General features: G+C 45.4%; 1 protein-coding gene across 1 annotated transcript in view; it reads right to left on the bottom strand.

Moving 5' to 3' along the window:
* C1S (complement C1s) overlaps positions 1-18,077 on the bottom strand; it is a 30,415-nt gene extending 12,338 nt beyond the window's left edge. Inside the window, exons 1-9 of the mRNA XM_084835230.1 lie at positions 18,027-18,077; positions 17,527-17,651; positions 16,824-17,028; positions 14,718-14,895; positions 13,227-13,346; positions 11,331-11,530; positions 7,027-7,180; positions 3,988-4,103; positions 2,769-2,847 (exon numbers count right to left, since the gene is read on the bottom strand). Coding sequence (XP_084691356.1) covers positions 2,769-2,847; positions 3,988-4,103; positions 7,027-7,180; positions 11,331-11,530; positions 13,227-13,346; positions 14,718-14,895; positions 16,824-17,028; positions 17,527-17,546 — 1,072 coding nt within the window. The 5' untranslated portion in view covers positions 17,547-17,651; positions 18,027-18,077. The remainder of the gene's footprint in view (positions 1-2,768; positions 2,848-3,987; positions 4,104-7,026; positions 7,181-11,330; positions 11,531-13,226; positions 13,347-14,717; positions 14,896-16,823; positions 17,029-17,526; positions 17,652-18,026) is intronic.
* Between the last annotated feature and the right edge of the window lie 1,104 nt (positions 18,078-19,181).

Genomic DNA, 19,181 nt, shown 5'->3' with positions numbered 1-19,181 from the left:
GGACCAGCTGGAGCAGCTTGCTCTGCTCTGCTCAGCTGGGAGGCGGGAAACAAAACCCCACACACCCGTGATAGGCTACGTAATGATTAACTTACTCTTCCTCCCTCTGCCTTCCTGTCTCTGGGCCCACCTAAAAGGAAAGACTTCGTGAAGTGATTTGGGCACAATCCACACTTTCACAGAATCGAATTGAATTAGCTCTTTCCACGGTACACGCAGTGCTGTGATCCTCCGCTTTTGCAGTGTATACGGGGACTGAAGCTGCATTCGCTGGGGTGAGGTGGGCGAGTCGGAGTCACAAGTAGGAATGCGCGTCAGCAACTGCGTAGGTGCGGGGCAGCCCATGAGCGGAGGCCTGCTCCCCCTCCCTCACGTGTTCAATGAAGTGCAATGGAGGATTTGCTTACGAGCAGATGTCCATGACAAACCCCACATACCCCATGTACACACACACATTCATGAGGCAGGCGGGCAAGCAGGCAGCTGCTGCCACCCGGAGACTGAGCAGAATGAGCGGGAGTGCAAGAGGCCCTGAGAGCAGAGCGCGCGGAGCTGGCGAGGAGGGAGAGCGACTGGCACGTTGTCTTTGATGTAGATCAACTGCCCAATCAACAGGCTTCCTGCCCACCCCCGCCGCAAACAAACACGGGCTCAATGAAGTGCATGAAGAGTTCATGAAAATCATCCGCCCTGGCATCCACCCTTTCTTAGCTGCGCATAGGGATGTACTAAAGGGACTTACCTGGTCCCGCAGCTTGCTTCGCGGTGGGGGGGAGGCGCTTCGGTTCTCCCCCCGAAGTTCAGGCCGGCGGGGGAGGCGCCCCACCTCACCCGGCCGAAATTCAGGCTGGGGAGAAGCGCCCCGTCTCCCCAGCCGCGAAATACAAAAGTAAAACAAAAACCCACACACCCGTGATAGGCTACGTAACGATTAACGTAGCCTATCACGGCTAGATTGCCAAAGTCAGCCGTGATAGGCTACGTTAATCGTTATGTAGCCTATCATGGGTGACTTTGGAAAAAAAAAAAGCGCGTACGCAAATGGCGGCGCCCATGGGTGCCGCCATTTGCGTTCCTTATTTGGTCCCGGTAGTCTACGTAAATCTTTACGTAAACTACCGGGACCAAATAAGGAAAGCAAATGGCGGCGCCCATGGGCGCCGCCATTTGCGTACGCGCTTTTTTTTTTCCCCCAAAGTCACTTGTGATAGGTTACATAACGATTTACGTAGCCTATCACGGCTGACTTTGGCAATCTAGCCGTGATAGGCTACGTTAATCATTACGTAGCCTATCACGGGTGTGTGGGGTTTTTTTACTATATTTTGTAATGGTGGCGGCGGCAGCCGGTTGGAAGACCAGCCCCCGCCCCCGACGAAACACCGCCAAACTCCTGCTGGGACCCGCCGCCAAGAGGGACATTCGAGGGAGGTAAGTCCCATCCCGGGGGGGGGGGCGGGGGGGCGGAGAATTTCACCAACAATTTCGGGGGGCTGAATGCCTTGGCATTCGGCCTCCCCAAGATACGTGGAGAAATTCTCCGCCATCCCTAGCTGCGCAGCTTCGAATCGACAGGCATTCACCGTTTCTCAGCTGTGCTCCTTCGTAGCTGCACAGCTTCAAAATAGCAGGACTGGCAAAGTGGAACTGAAGGCAATGAATTACTTCTTGGTAGACATGCTTACACCTCTGCTCTGCCCACACCCACGCTCCACATTACTTTTCCTTCCACCAATTAACGTCGCTTCCACTAGCCTGAGCGAAAGCCAGCTGAGATCACACGGACTCCCACGCTGCACTGAAGCAGCTGTGATGTGAAACTCCATCACAAAATGAGTTTTTTAAAAACCCTGATTTAGGACAAGAAACGCCGGTCTAGCTACAGAGAGCAGTGTGCATCATCTGACACTATTGATTTTGGGGTGGAGCAGAACTGGAGTAAAAGCCCCATGTAGATGGGGCCTCTCTCTTTTTTTTTATACTTGTTGATGACATGTTGTTCAATTGTAGGACTCCGCCCACATATGCACAAAACAATACAGTTTCTCCTGCTGACGTTCGCCCCGGTGATAGCAGTTTTTGCCCAGGTATGCACTACATTAGCTGGCAGCGTGCGCCACAGGAGGAGCAGTTCCGAAATAATGAAACTCTGGTTTTAAATTGAACTGTCTCGGAAAGCATCTCCATGTAGGTGGGGCCCAGGACTGAACACAACTTTCTCTTTTCCCCTTCTTGCTCCTATTATGCAACCTCTCTGTTTCCATCTCTGTCTCCATCCCCTTCTTGGATTAACTGTTAATGTAATGGGGGGTGCATTAATGTACCCCCCACCAAGAAACTCCCCATGTATCAATACTTCAGAGTCACATGGACAATGGTTTTTAAGCCTTGTTGTAATGAGGACTGCTATTTTGGTTGGCTTATTCTTTGTGGATCACCATATTTTCTTACCTGACAACCACCACAAAGGAGGACACTCATCCTTTGTGGTTGTGATCCAATACAGGTAATATAAGAACATAACCATAGCAAGTTTCTTTGACATTTCCACTGCATCTGCTTACAGTACTGAAGCGGCAAGGTGCTTTTCCATTTAAATTTAGAACGGAAAAGTGGCTTAATTCTTCAGTATGTGGTCAAAACCTCAAAGAACTCACCTAACTCTCAAGTATTTTTCTCTGTAGTCATTGTGGTCTCAGGACCACCTGAAAATGTGCTAGGGACCACTGCTGGATCACACAAAACCAATATAAGGAATCTGCACTTACGAACACATCTTTGGTCAGAGTTGCTCCACTTGCCATTGCTTTGACAGCTAGAGTGGAAGGATCTAAGACTGCCTTGTGGCTGAAGGAAAAATAATTCAAAGATACTGCAGTGAATTCCCCAAATGAGAAATGCATCAGATTTACAATCTCTCCCCAATGCCACTTCCTTTCCTCTGTCCTTCTCTTGTTGCACTACCTTGTAGACAGTGCATGGGGAGGGTGGAAACATGTCACTTAAGGAGGTGGAGCACCGCACTTGCTAAACAAGCCTGCCGGCATGTTATCTCCAACCACAACAAAGCCTAAATATGTATAACTGTATTTAATCATCCATGTTTCTTCTTGTTCTTCCCACCCCCATTCCTGCCCTCTCTCATTTGCCACCCTGGATTCCCCTTTCCCTCACCCACTTCATCTCCTACCGTGTCAACATCTAAATTGTAAGCTCCTTGTGGGTGAGGACCTGCCATTTCTGCTTATGTTTCTCTCTCAAAGCACCATGTACATTTATGGAACTGTGTTAATTATTGATTATTAAGATGATGATATGGGGCAGAAACTGGGAGGGCAAAGCAGGAATAGTGGAGCAGACACAATTGTTGGAATGTAGCTGGAGCATCCAAAGTTTTCAGGGCAAAAGTGCCCCTTCCCCAGCCACCACAAAGCCAATCGCCAGGCATTTCAGGAAGTAAGGAAGGGACTCAAGTCAGCAGTCTTGTGGCCACCTGCTATCTGCATCACAGGCACTACTGGCCAGAGAGGCAAACTACAGGCAGCTATGGCTGAGAAACTGATATAGCAGCCCATAATCCTCTTCACCTGGGAAAATAGGTGAAATGGGGGTGGTGGGCAAATCTGGTGCTACCAGCAAATATGAAAACTCTCAAGTCTGGGCAACTCGTCACTGAGGGAAGCCGCCTGGTTCTCATTCTAACACGCATGCCGCTAGCTGGCCCCAGCCTGTTTCTGGTTGGCTGACCAATCTGTCTGTAGCTGCCTTTGGCCTGCCCATCTTCAAGATACCTGTCTGCCTTCTAGCCTGAGCACCTGACATCAACGAATGCTCCTTCAGTCCTATGGAATATGAGGGGTTGTTGATTTGATTTGGGAAAGAGTGTACAGCACCAGGAGTATATGATACAGCAGGGATGCACTGTAGAGCCAACAGGATTCTCAGCAAGGCTTACAGAGAGCTTTCACATGGTGAGGGTGGACTTACCATCACAATCTCATAGCCTTCAACACAAGTCACCGTCACAGAATCCTTAAAGACGTAATGGTCTCTTATGGGATCCAGAACAGAGTTTGGACTAATATTCTGGGGACAGGGCATTGCTTTGAAAATGAAAAATGACATCAGTAACCAATCACTTAATCACCACACACGTGTGCGCGTGCGCACGCACACGCACTAATAGTTATACACCTCCCATTTTCTATCCACAAAAGTCACAGTCAAGTCTGATAAACAAGCATTTAATGGTCATACTTTCTTCTGTGAGGGTTACTCAGCTTCTTCTGCCTTAACTTTCGCCAGTGAGAGGAAGAAGGGGTTGCTTCCCCCATCTCCTTAGAGATAGCTGGCCATAGCTTGCAGGGCTTTCAGCTGGAGCGCTTTCTCCTCTCTCACTGGCTCTGAAGACACATTCTCTCTCTACAGTGCCATCACCCACCCACTCTCCCTCTTCCACAGAGGTTCAGGAGAGTGCTTGGATGCCCCTGGATTCTTGTTCTGCCCCCCATTCTCAGTTCTAGTGGGACTGAATGCCAGCCAGGGAGCCATTTGCCAACTGTCCCACATCAGCTACCAACTCAAAAGTTCTCCTGCCAGCAGCAAAAGAAATTTTCTAGCCTCTCCCACATCCATTGTTACAAAGCATCCCTAAATTCAGTTGTTTGGGGAAGAGGTAGCCTGCATCTGGGAAAAGGCTGTATTGTGGCCTTGGAAAAGGGCAGAACAACAGCCTCCATTAGGACGATTCAGGTCCTGCACATCCCAAGTTAAACGGTGTACATGATTTACAAACACCTTTCAGGAGAGCACATTGTGATTTCATTTAGTCCTCCATGTTAACACAGAAGCACATAAGAAAAGATATGCTGGATCAGACCAAGGATCTGATCCATTGGGAGAATTTACCATTTATTCCTACTCTCTGCTTTCTGTGCTTTAACCAGTTACTGATCCATAAGACGACCTCTCCTCTTATTCCATGAGCAAGTTTGCTTAGCAGTTTTTGGTGAGCAACCTGGAGCCAATCTGCACAAGTGATTTAATGTGGAGGGAGAGCAATTTGAGGTCCTTTGAGACACATGACATTGTCACCAATCCGCAGCCAACCAGCAGCTTCCCTCCTGAAAAGCCACATTTTTGGAAAGTCCTTTTACTCCATTTTTTTTTCTTCCTTAAGTGGCTCCCAGGCAGTTCCGCTGCAGTGTGCCCTGTCTCCCTGCATGAAATCCTGGGCATGCCTCTGTGACATGGCTGTGACCTGGCAATGAGATGGTCAGGGGGTGGAGCCACCCCTTTCCCCCTCCAGACTCTTCTCCCCTCAGCTGCTACTGCCCTACTTCTTCCATTCTTCCTGCACTCATCACACCAGTGCCCACAGCTCTTCTTCCCTCCACTTGCAGCAAAGCAACAACAGACTCACCAAAATACATGCTCACTCCATCTCCTTTAAAAAAAGAAAAGGCACCTTTCCCTTTTGGTTGCAACACAGTGTCTCCCCTTCAGAACTGTGCATTTATTGCTTTTGCCACTGAGGATCTAGCCTGCCTTTCTCGTTCATAAAAGAGGTACAGCGCTATTTCTGGCCTTCAGAATTACGTTTTAGTTGCTTTCTGATTCCTAACAGCACAGTAGAATTGCTCTCCCATTCGCTGAGTGGCACCTCCAGGGTTGATGACGTTCAGCTCTCCTCCCTGACTCCATCCACCCAACTCTGAAGTTTAAAGTCCCGTGTGACCAGAAAAGCTGGTTTTTCGGTGCTGTATACTCTGCTTCTCTTGCTTTGTGTGCTGCTGACGGACCAAGTGATTTTAGGGAAATCAGGATATAACCAAGAAGCGCATCCGATTCCATTGCCATGCAGATCACCCCCAGTCAAAAGCCTTTTAGAAGTCCAAGTAAACCATGTCTACCTGACCACCTCTGTCCACATGTTTATTGACACTCTCAAATAACTCTAAAAGGTTAGTGAGACAGGACATATGTTTGTGGAAACCATGTTGAGCCTTTTTCACCAGGTCTTGTCCTTCTATACGGTTACCAATTGTATCATTAGTGATAGCTTCAACCAATTTACATGGAACTGACGTTAAGCTAACTGGCCTGTAATTTACATGGAACTCCCCTGGATCCCTTTTTTAAAATTACCATTACATTGACCATTCTCCAGTCCTCTGGTGCAGAGGCTGATCTTAGGGACATGTTACATATTTTTGTTAGAAGATTAAAAAATCAGCAATTTCACATTTGAATTCTTTAAGTACTCTAGGATGGATACCACCTGAGCCTGATGATTTATTAACTTTCAATTTGTCAATAAAGTTGAGAACACTTGCAAATGGCAGCCCTTGCCTCAGGGCAACAGCCACAGTAGCACGTACTAAGAAATATTTTATGTTGATTTTAAGTCATATGGAAGGAAAAATTATTAGCTGTTATTATTTTGTTTAACCTTTTAACTGTTCTTATAACACCTTTTTAAGCTTTCAAACTCTGAAACTTCCAACATTAGAACTGCATTGGAAGAAAAAAGGCAACTTTTGTCTCAGAAAGGAAACATAGACTTTTCCCCATCTCTCACCTGGACCTATGATGACCAGAGATAATAACACAAAAGATCCATCTCCTCTCCACTCCCCTCACATCAGGAAGGAGAAAGAAAAGCCATGTTTTTCTTTCTTCTGTCTCTGACTAGCACCTTGAAACCCGTTTCTCAAATCTGATGTGCCACCTTGAAGTGGAAGTTAGTTTTATTTAGTTTTGTATTATTTAATTACTGTATCCTGAGAGGAAGGATAAAAAGAACACCCCAAGTTTAGGATTTTAGGAAGGACTCTCACATTTGCTGCTCAGAAGAACAACCATCTCTTTTTCTTCTCTCTGTCTCCCCTTCTTGTTCCAGAGCATGTATCTTCTTCTGTACTAGACTTCCACCCTTGCTACTTGCAAGCATATGTCTGTTCCATTAACAACTATTTCTCTGTCCCATAGTACACCACATGTTTTCCTCATAGGATATCTACTCACGGTCCCCATAGTAGCGGATTTTCCAGCCTCTGCCTTGTGTTGTTTGGTCTGTTTGGAAGAAAATGTCAAGAATATTGCTTCTAGTCTTGATTTCTGGAGGACCGATGAACGTATTGCCACAGTAGGGACCAAAATGCTGATCCCCTGCCGAGAACTACAAGAACAACCAACAAGAGTATTGGACAAATATAGTGGAAAACAGAGAAGCATATATAACTGTCCAAAGAACAGGAAATACATCCAAGATTTGGACTGAGTTAGAAGGAGAACAAGCAAACATTTAGTGGTTGAGGGATTAGGAATACAATTGAGGGGCCTTTCTACATCACTGCAAAGCAATGAAAACCCAAATGCAAGCAAATACTGAAATACTCATATACATTTAATGAAATGAAGTTTAAGAATGTGCCAAGTGCTTGTTAATCTTCCCAGTGATAGGCACTAACTGGAAAAAACACTGGAAGCTCAGAGATGGACTTCTTTCTGAGCAATTGGGTACTAACGTGGGGATTGCGGAGAAATCCACAACGGAACCAAATGAGTTCAGATTTTTATGAGTCCAACCCATGGATTCCGCAGCAGACCAGCTTCCCCCCTGTCGGGTGACAGGGGTGACAGGGACACCCCTGTCGGGTGTCCTGCAGACTTGTGGACTGTTTTTCTAACCTTCTGGAATTTTGCACAAATTTCATTGTAGAAAAATAAGCAAAAATGTAAAAAAACCTGGCCAAAAATGTGCATTTCCACATTTGGGGGAAATTTGTGCATTCTTGCATGCGTGCATTTATGCAAATTCACATTTGCGCAAAGTCAGAAACTAAAAAAAATCCAATTCCATTGATGGGTGAACAGTGGAACAAAAGGCACCTGACAACCTGCAAAACACAAATGGAATGAGTTTTACGCAATCTGTACATCCCTACATGGGGTGCTTCCAGATGAGGCTCTTATTGTGCCATTGCCCTGCCTCATTCATGGAATTTTATGGGGGTCCAGACAATGACATCTTCCCCTTGTAACCCTCCTGTGTTTTCCAGCAGCTTCTTTCATCTTTTCTCTTAGTGCAGAAAATCCATTAAAGCAAGAAAGGTGGAATAGCTGCACAATGCCTTCTAATTAGTAGCGCCAGGAGCCTCCCATCTGGAAGCACTCACATTTTCTTTTCTTATTTCTTGTAAAAGGTCTAGCGCAACGGGGCAATCTCTCTTACACTTTGGACTTGACCTGAAACATGTGCTGGAAAGGTTGGCCTCTGCTGCCCTGAGAATTCCTCTTCCTATTCATTCGTCTTCTCCATTGTTTCTTCCAGTCCTGTTCCTTTTGAAAATCCTCTTTCAAGCACGTATGAAAATCCTATTTTCGTACATGACATGAAAGCCTCCTTTGGGCCTCTCTTCAAGAGCAAACAGAGCATAGTAGAAGCAGATAATCACTCCTACAGCCAGCAGCAAACCCACTCACATTGCCTCAAAATCCCAGAGAGCCACTGTTGCAACTCCCCCCTCCAGCAAGGCAGCATCTCAGTTCAGTTAATTGGAGTTTTAAGAGCTTTTCTACGTAAGGCTGTTAATCCGCGGAATCTAGTTTTGGTTTTGTCACAGAACTGAGATCTGACCACTACGCAAGGAGCATTTCCTTTCCTGCTTTTCCACAACATAACCTTTAGGTGGCACTGTGATATAGCGGAATAGCACAAATACACAAGAGGAAATTGGGCTTTCTTTCACTTTCACAATTAAATGCTACATTTTCCCTACTCTAAAAAGACTCACTGAATGTGCTAGTTAGACGCACAAGCGAAACTGGAGGGTTACAACATCGTCTAAAGAACCCATAAATGAGAAGCACATGATAAATGCCTTGTGTAGAAAAGCCCAAACTCTCAGCTCTCTCCTCTGTCCTCTCCAAATTCAAAAGTGCTTTTTGTTCTTACACACTCTGTAAGGCACTGATCTTAGATCCCACACCCTGCTGATGGGTTGCTCATTCAGAAGAACATCCACAGCCATTACAGAATATTAAGTTCTGACTCCGATCAGGAGACACTATAGGTGAAACCATAATAACAGGCACATTCACAGCAATCAGACAACCCAAACAGTTGCTTTCTAGCCAATGTAGGGTTTACATTAAAGGCTGATTTAAGTTAAAATCAATTTAAACCTAAGGTCTGAAAATGCCTAATTTTCAAGGAACTGTAGTCTCACTGCTTGCTGCCCAGCAATCTCACTCCTCCATACTCCAAGGATTCCAGCTTCCTCCCTTTACATGTGCTTTTGTGTGCTTTTTTGTAGATGGCTTTTAAACTTTTTATATTGTATTTAATGTTTTAACTTCTGTAAACCACCCAGAGAGCTTTGGCTATGAGGGAGTATCGAAATGCAATAAATAAAAATAAATAAAAAAATCAGGCCTGTGGCTCCCTTCAGCCACCTTCAATAAATTTTCAATTTAAAACAACACACAAAATAAGTCTTTATAGTGTACCTACGCAGTCCTCTCCCATGTACTGCTGCCGCTTCCCCTTAGTTGACTAAGCTGGAGAGCAAACAGCAGCAAAATGCTGGCACTGTGCCATAGCCAGGCCCCCTGTGCTCCTGCCCAAGTCTGCCACAAACCCCACCAAAGGTTCTCTTCACACCTGGCATTTTATCTCACTACAAACTGGTCCTTTTGATTCCAGATCCTTTCCGGGATTTACAGTGGCCCTGTAAACAGGTGTCTCTCATAGCCCTTCCCTCCACTCTATAGCGTTTCATGGCTGGGCTGAGCTGCAAAGAACAATCAGGACAGAAGGGGCCTGCCGGCTCCATGCCCCCTCCCCTCCCCTGATCATTGGTTCTTGTAACATGACTGATGGCTCCGCCCAGCCCTCCACTCCTCCACAGCAGGAGGGAGTTGGAAGGAAGCCCTTCTAATGACCGGGATAGTGGGCTAAGGGAGCTGGTCCCCTGCACCCCTCCTTCCTCTGACTTTGTGGCGAGGGAGAGCGTCTTCTCGGTGGCTTACCCCAAGGGTGCTGGCGCTGCTAGTCCTTCTCTGCTAAATATGTCAGTGTGTGATGGAATTAAATGCAGTGTATTGCTTGCACTACTGAGTTTACCAATTTCTGGGTTCCCAGCTACAGAAGAAAGAAATCCACAAATGGGCTTGTATATAGTCAATGCATCAAGCCATCCCTAGCAGCCACCGCCCCAGGCAACTGCTCCATGGGGGACACCTTCTTCATTAGACCCGGCTTGCTCCCGCCCCCACCCCGTGCTGCTGTTGCTCTTCCCCCTTATTCTGGCTTCCCAAGAACCCTGCAAGGTGGGCTAGGAGAAGAGATAGTGGCTGGCTAGGTGGGAGGGAGTACTATGGAAAACCACCTCAGCATTACTGCCTTATCTAAAACAACTCCACACCCAAAAAGGAAACCATTAAAAATGACCATTCCAAGCTCTGCATGATGAATTTATTCAGGAGAGGAGACAAGGCACTTTTAATACCCATTGAAATCCTAACTGTCAAGGCTTTCTCCTGCGTGGCTGAGAAGGGAGACTCCCCCATCCAGCCTGGGATGAAAAAAGCCCATCAATCTGGTGAGCAAAAGGGAGAAGAAGCAGTCAGTGAAGTCAATGGGAGGGGGAGGTTCCAAGTAAATGCACTGAAGGGGATGGGACAGCTTAAGACTGCTACCCTATGTAGACTTACAATGCACTCCTATGCATGCCTACTCAGAAGCAGGTCATACAGATTTCAATGGCACTTACTCCCAGGAAAGGAAAGCCTTACAGCCAATGAGTTTACTCAGAAGTAAGCATTGCTGTGTTCAGGGGGATCTCAGAGAAGCATTTGGGATGATTAACCACTTTACAGTTCAAGCGCCCGCCCGCCCGTAGTGGAATGGGAGAGAGGCAGAAACAGTTACTAGAAGCATGGTCAGTGACCTGCCCCCCCCCCTTTGTTGTCATGACAATGTTATTCAACACCACCCAGCAACACCCCAGACACATGCCCACACAAAGAAGGACAAAGCGCTAAAGGGGAAATACACAGGGGGGGGGGGATAACTATTTCAATTGCAAGCACAGAAAATGCCGGGTTTTCCCCATTCTCAGATAACACAGAGAGAGGGAGGGGAAGTTGTGAGATAGCAGCAGAAGAACAGCGGCATCGTTTAAAGCTCCCATGAAAACCAGTGATTAAAGAAGAACAATTGTGATAAAAAGCCAAGGTGTGAAGAGAGCCTAAGATGCATTCAGAACAGGAGCAGGGAGACCCCAAATATTCAGGAGCCCTCCTCCCTCTGAGCCATCACCTACTCTTAAGGTATCAAGGCAGTTTCCTTCCGCGTCAGCTGGCTCTACGTCAAAGTCGTTCTTCCCAAGAGTCAAGACCACGCGGTATCCTGGCTCCAGGGCTACACGGTAATCGCAGTGCGAGTTCTCAGGATATGGGCTGGGGTAGTTCGGGCTGGTGATTTCCCCAGACAGTTCAGTGAAAACATTCCCAGTGCAGTTCACTAGAGTTTAGGGAAGACCAATGAGCAGGAGATCAGTAGAACAGTTAGCAGCTGCCTTTCTCTTGGAGCATGCATTCTATGTCTTGCTTAAAGCCCCTCCCAACAGCCTTTATCCATTGTGTTAAGACCCTATTAAGCAAACATGACAGAGCAGCAAAGAGTCAATCATACATTTACCAAGTGTGCATATGCCATCCAGGGTTTCTGCACCAAAATGTAATGGGCTTCTTTTGGTCAAGACATTGCCTCAGAGAAAGTACAAGTATTTCAGCAATAGCGACTAGTTTCTGGTATCAGTTAACTCTCACAGTTTTTCCTCAAATGTCTGGTCTCAGACACAAAAAAACCACCCCAGCATCCTTCTCTTATGATAGAGGCTCATACTGGAATGAGCAAATAGTACAAATAATTATGTTCACTTTTAATACTATTTGTTGCATGATTTTATGGTAGAAAATTATTTTTTTCATGCTGTAGCACCCTTTTCTAAATTGTAAAGAAGGCTCTCTCTCAAGAAATACAAATCCTCCCAAAATGCAGAGGTATGTTGTCTCTATATCTCTGATACTGCCACTAAGGCTTTAAACAGGACTGTGCATATTCCATATTTTTTAAATTCCAGTTCTGCGAACCAGCACTTTAAATTCTTCAGTAAGAAAATCTGAATTCTGTGACTTGTATAAATTACAGCTATTAAGCAAATTTAAATATTTTTTCTTATTTTGCATAAATCATTCATCTGCTTTCGCTGTTGGTTTTGCTAGTGATGGGGAGGGATAAGGATGCCCTCAGCCACTGGAAATCTTATTCAGCCACCCTGATGTCTCAGGTTTCAGCATACTTTCAAACACATCTTTCAAAAAATTTCACTTGAAAAGAAAAGAAAGCAGACATTCTTAGGAAGCTGAATTCTAGGCCCAGTGCCACACTGCGTGCTTTTTATGAGCTCCCACGAAGTTGCAGCATATACTAGATTCTGACTTCAAACTTCTTTGTTATTTGCCTTTGTTTATCCATTTCAGCAATTTCAAAATTGGTCATTGTGTTTCTTTTCTTCCATGTTGGCTTTGTGTGTGTTGTTGTTTTAAACATGATCTCCTGTGTTGTAGTCTTTTAATCTGAATAATGAGCATGTTTAAATAAGAACAAAATCAGGTCCATCAGCGCCAAGAATTTGTACATAACTATCTGAACTCTTGTTCTCACTGGGCTTGGCAGAATTCCATGCCTACATGAGCATTTTGTGTGTCTCTGCCTTTTGAGCACCCCACTCCCCCAGTTTATCAACCTATTTCTAAGATTCAAGGAATTAGATGGAAGTTCTGGAAACTCAGTGCTGTCTCCCCAGGTTACCTATCACTGTTCCTCAAAGTTACCATATGACACTTTATCTATACATTCATTCTTCAACTGCTTTATTATTTTTAATAAAAGCAGTTAAACTTTTTCAGATTCCTATTTTTATTCCTAATTTTAAGCTTAGGAGAATCTTGGCTCCCAGTGTATTTCTCAAACGATTTAATTATATTTCTTAATCATTTGATGCTGGTTTAATTTCCTGTTCTTGTGAATAACTGTGGCTCCCTCCAATTTCTCTGCTTCTGTGGATTTTCATATTTTCAGAGTAGACTGTGGAAGTTCTTTCCAGTGCAGGTAAGGATTGCTATTATTGCAGCAATGCACACCAGACTCCTACCTCCACATGTCTTCTGATCCTCATGTAAGAAATATTCAGGTGGGCAAGAGCAAAAGTAACCACCAATGTAGTTATTGCAGTAATGGCTGCAGTCCATAAAATCTGTGCACTCATTCACATCTGCAAGAAATGGAGATATAGATAAGAATCTCTGTGGGACAACAGAAAACATGTTGGGGATGATGGGACTGAAAAACAGCAACACTTGTACTGGTAATGAGAGAGGAGGTCCTTCATTTAGGGTCGAGTCCTAGCTAGTCCTACCTGGCTGCCCCCATCATACACCCCTTTGACACCCAACTTCAAGTGAGCCCTGCTACTTCCCATAAACTTCCACACTTGCCTTCTTCTAGGTAAGGACCCTGACACCAGATGAGACTTAAAGACATAGCAGTTTCTTATGCTGCAAACTCTTCCACAACAGAGTTTGCAGCAACAGTCTGTGAACAGGACATTGTGTTGAAAAGGGAAAAGGACACTAACAACCACAACCAATAATGTAGGTCTACCGACCTGGCATTTACTCCCAGGGGAATCTACCCGAAGCTCTTCAGTGTACATAAATATGAGCTATTTTGTCAAGATGAAAGATGTCAGGTGGTCTCCAAATCTTATGTTCTATCTCACTCGAGAGACTTGGTCCCCCCCCACAACCTTGTGCACCCCTTTGCTTTCTGGGGAACCTCTACTATGCAGTCTCTTCCAGCTGGTTTCCCCCTCTTCCAGTACAAGCACTGACATACATAAGTCTATTCACTAGGTATAGGGTTAGATAATGGCCACATCCCTCCTTTTCAGGTGCTGACTTCCTGCACAATTTGGTCACTGGGAAATGTTACCAGGTACGAGGGAGACAGGATTAACCCAACCCTGTAGAGCTCGGGTCACCTTCTGGGCCATTAAGTCCTGGGATGGGGACTGTGGTTTAATTACGATCAGTTTGTTCAGTAAGGTGATACAGTGTTGGAGTTCAGTTTATCAGCACCAATTCCCCTTCTTCTCCCCACTCTTGCCTTATCATCCACGCGGGCATCATTTAGGGAGGATTTCTGCATCCACATATCTGGACATTCCAGATCATATGTGACAGTTCCTCTAGAGTACCTATATTTCTGGTCAAGTGCTGGTTCAGAGTAATTATTGTAATAAACAACTACATGGGTCTATGTGCTTGATAGGCATGCCAAAGGCAAGCATCCCTTTTGGGGAGAAATGTGTATGGGTAATAGTTTGACCTGTGATGATAATGTTGCTAAAGTTGCTATAGTTAGGAGTGATAAACAATTAACCAAACAAATGCTGTTAATACACTTCCCTTCTAAACAATTTAATCTTGAATAAATCCAAGAGTGGGCCTTTGAACTCTGCTAAGAATCTTGCTTCCCTTCTTAGTGAAATCTAAAATGGTGCCTCCTGTAGACATCCCTTTCCAAGGCACTGCTGGAAGGAATCTCATTCTACAAAGCTCAGAAGAGACAGCTAAGGGCTCACCCTTTGCAGTGTAATAAGCAGCAAACCCAGTAAATCTCTCTTCATTGGAAAAGTCAGACTGGAAGGTGACAGTCAAGGTATTGTCAGGGACATGGAACTCCTTCAGGATACTAGTGCCAGGAGTTCGGCTTGTCCTCCGTCCACAGAGCTGTCCCTCAACATGGTCACCAGACAGGACCTGAAAGGGGCAGACACACGAATATTCTGGTCTTTACTCTCAAAATGGATTGAGGCTAGTTGTGAACAATATTCCTGGCTGACACAATGCACATGCATACATACGCCACCCTACCCATCCCCAACCTCCACCCACACACAGATTGACCTCTGTGCACACTTGAATGACAACAACACATCTCAGTTCTACACACACTGCTCCACAGTTTCTCAAAGCCATTTTTCACTGGGTGACTGAGGAAGGGAATATTGTTAAGTAGGATAAGACAGAAGGAGCCTTACATGATGTAGTGCCTGCACCATGGCCCATTGCCAGGGCCTCAGTACACTGGGGCACCCTTTCCTATCTGTTCATGTTACCTCAAAAAGAAAAATTGTCACTACCTTACAGTGGCGGCAGCAAACCTCTCCACAGCTCAGGCAGCTTTTCACCTTTTCCCTGACCTTTATTTTAAGCTCACCTTGGCAGCCCTCCAGTCACCATCTTGGTACATTGTGGGGAAACTAAGATGGCAGCCAGATGGCAGTCAAGGAGAGGGCTTGGTGTGTGTTGCCACTGCTGCTTCCCAGTGGCAAAGAGTTTATAATTTTAAAAAAGGGGGTGTAAAATGCCAGCTGGACCATGGAAAATTTTGTTGTTCCCACCATAAGGCAGCAGTGTTTTAATTTAATAAATAAACATGAACAGCTAGGAAGGGGGAGCCCACAGCAGAAAAGAGAGGGCATGTAGGAGGGCCCCCACTGGCATCAGAAAGGGGAACAGACATATCTGAGCCATAGGCAAAATCCACCACGACGTTCCCTTGCAGAAGCCTTGATGATGTGCATGGGAGCCGAGGAAGAGTGCTACTGTGTTCTTGCAGAGCTTCCATTCATTTCCAGTGAGGCTTGCACAGGGGGAGAAGAAACCCAGTGGATTTTGCCATATGCTTATTATTGTAGGCAGGGGGCACGCCGTTTGGATGTTCTGCCTCAACCTATATTTGGATGGCGCCTGGATAAGGGCATTGTAGGACAGCACCATTTAGGCAAAAAATATTAACACGCTGCAGGCCTATAGGTGTACATTTTGTGATCAGGATGCCTATTGGAGTGGTAGATCATTGCAGAATACCCAGAATGTACATCCAGGGAGCCTGGTATGTTTACAGTTATTTAGGCTCCAACGCCAAACACACCTACTAGAGACAAGTCCTACTGAACACAGTGGGACTTCTCAGCAAAAATGCAAAGGATTGCACTATAAATTACATTACTTCATAGTGAGCAATTGGATAAGACATACACTCTTCCTTATATCTCCACAAGTAAAAGGGACTAGAAGCCTATATTTGTAATGGGAGCTGAACATTTTGGGAGGGGACTGGGATATATCCAAGAGGAGTAGGCCCCCCTGCGGCTAAATTCTTGGCTTCAAGATACACAAGGGCAGGGAAATCAGTCTGGAACAGCCAGTACATAAGCACAGGTAGTAGCTTAATATGCTAGAAGTTATGTAACTGCATTAAATATTAGTAACATTAAAACTAATGTTATTTTTTGTTAAGCGTTACGTGCTTGTCAGTTGTTTCAGTGCCTTTGTATGGAGGGAGATATGGAGGATGGGGGCCTGAATTAAGTTTCATAGCTAAAAATTATTTTTCAAGTGAGTAGTATGTCCATTGTCCATGGCATGTATGTGACCAAGATGATGGTGGGACAAAAGAAAAGTCTATGTACATCATGGACAATGTGATGGACTCTCTTAAAAACTGTCATCTGTCTCTAACCAGGGGAGTCACATTCACACCTTGCATTGTGTAGCTTCTCTCTTCTGTTCCTAAGCACCATGACACAGCTTTGGTGTAAACCTCAGTCCAATAGACATCCCTGCTGCTCAGTTCCCCCTCTTCCAGCCCCTGCCCGTAGCAGAGGGATGTGACCCTGTACCTTCACGAAGTCATACTCGCAGTTTTGAGATGGCTCAATATCCAAATGGGTGAAGTAGAGATGGATGCCATAACCATGAGGAACCCTTATTTCCCAGGATTCCAGAGCATTATTGGGGTATGCCTGAGGATAGTTTGGAGACAGGATTTCTCCATACATGGAGGTTGCCTCTGTACAAGCCAGGAGGAAGCAGGTGATGAAGGTCCTAGAGAAGACAGAAGAAACTGAGAGTGGCTCCAAGTCCACCTGCAGCCAGCCCTCATCTGCCTGTGCCCCAAGGGCTGCAAGAAAGGTTCAGTACTCCTTAACGACAGCCCCTATAGACCACCCTGGCTTCCTCTATTACCCCAGTATATGGGAGTGAAGCACTGTGGGTAAAGTTACATTTCTGAACAATGCAGGACCGAAGCAAAGCAGAGCTGTCCCTAGGCTTGAGTGGGCAACTGGGAGCCCTGGCCAGATGCAGTTCTCTGAGGGGTACTATCTAGCCCTGTAGCTACCCAGAGGCAAATAAAGGATAGCAGGTGAGCAGTATCTCTTTACTAATGAATAGGCCACGGCAGCAAGCCCTTGCAGGGGGAGGGGGATGTGTACCTTGGCTTGCCACCCCCACTCCCCCCTTGAAGTGGCCCTCCAGCAGGTAGCTGCTGATCAGGGCCCCACATTATTAGCCCAGCTTTCCTCTGTGCATTCAGTAACTTACCACACCTGCCAAAGCTCCATCTTGGCTTCTTCCTCAAAGCCACAGTGGATGGCCTTCAGCAGATTTAGATCAATGGAGCACACTGCTTGGTGGACAGCTGGCTCGCTTCCTCCCCTGAAGCAGATCTGGTTGCAGCACAATGAAGTTACAATCCAGCACACAGACAGTGGTGGAACCACTAGGCACGCAATACTTCAATATTACTTAGCATGTAAAACCAATTTCTGTAGCAGAGTATTCTGTAACATGATGCCCACATGTCCACAAAGTAGCAAGGCACTCCGTAACACCACAGAGGGCACTGGGTGAAGTACTGACCAAGGACTCTCCACAGAGTGACCAGCCACTTCCTCTAAGACAACCTCCCCCCCAAGAGCACAATTGCTTGGAAGAAGCATCATTACCCTTCCCAATGTAAACAATAGGCTGGTCGCCATCAGGAAACATTTAACCCAAATCCTAACATACAGAAATATCCGCTTCTAAAAAGGGAGGATTACCTTTAACTCCTTGTCTCTGCAACTGTTTCTCTCTGTGTCTCTTCTACCTCTGTCTTCATATACCTCAGCAACACATACCCACTTTTCGAACTGTTATTTGCAGAACTCCATCTCCCTCTGCTGTCTGAAAGTTGCATGTTCCACTTCACAAAGCCCATAATGCTCTGAAGAGAAAGCCGTGTTCAAACAATCAAGTTGCACAATCCCCATTTTTGGCCAGGCTCAGGTCCTTGATGTGGGGAAAAGCTGGATCCTTCCAAACTGGGTTTTTTCAGAGAAGTCAGGTGACTTCTAGGAAGACAGTGAATGAGGGAAATTCCAAATTCCAGTCTAAAAATGTTGCACAATCTCAATGGAAGACTGCCTTAGTTTAAATCATTGACCTTATCATCTGTTGACCTCCAGTTTAGACTTACTGCACATACCATGCATGCACGCACGCACACACAGTGGTTCATTTGCAAACAACTTTTCACCAGGTCAGTAAAACAAATAAACAGAAACGCTCTGCACCCAAAACACGGAAACAGATTGTTGTAGCATACATTTGTTTCAGATGCACTATGTGTTCACATAAGTAGGCAGCTATATATATCCTGGGTACAGAAAGAAGAAACATTTGTTGTTGCTGCTGTTAATAGAATAAGATCAAAAGATCAAACAATGCCAGGGACAGCAGAAGGTGCAACATGGTACGATATACAGCACAGATACAGAAGCCAATCCAGAGAATGAGATCCTGTCAGCATGGGTATGTCCCACTCACAACTAGCATTGGAAGATCACTACTGTAAATGCTGTATTATAGTATTCATACACACACACAAGATCACTGAAATGCTATAGGCTGTCTTTTGGGGCAAATCCCTTGCAAACTGGCATACACAACGAAGAAGATAATAGATTAAAAAAAAATCAATACTTCAAAACTCGTATAAATTACTATGAGATGACACTTGGGCATTATAGGTTTAAACAAAGCCAGTTCTGCCAATGGTGCCCACAACTTTGGATTTTGGCAATGTGGCGGAACAACACGCTAGCAGCTTCTCCAAATCAACTGCAAATCAGGGCAGGGAAAAAAGAAGTAACAACATGAGGGTCAGAAATGCCTCCTTCAACTCCCTAGACTACATTCAACCCCATTCAGGACTG

Source organism: Heloderma suspectum, chromosome 2, assembly GCF_057233095.1.
Source record: "Heloderma suspectum isolate Gila_16-S chromosome 2, 16-S_ref, whole genome shotgun sequence".
NCBI classification, from domain to species: domain Eukaryota; kingdom Metazoa; phylum Chordata; class Lepidosauria; order Squamata; family Helodermatidae; genus Heloderma; species Heloderma suspectum.
Note: the sequence above shows the minus strand (reverse complement) of the source record. Positions and strands in the feature narration are given on the sequence as shown.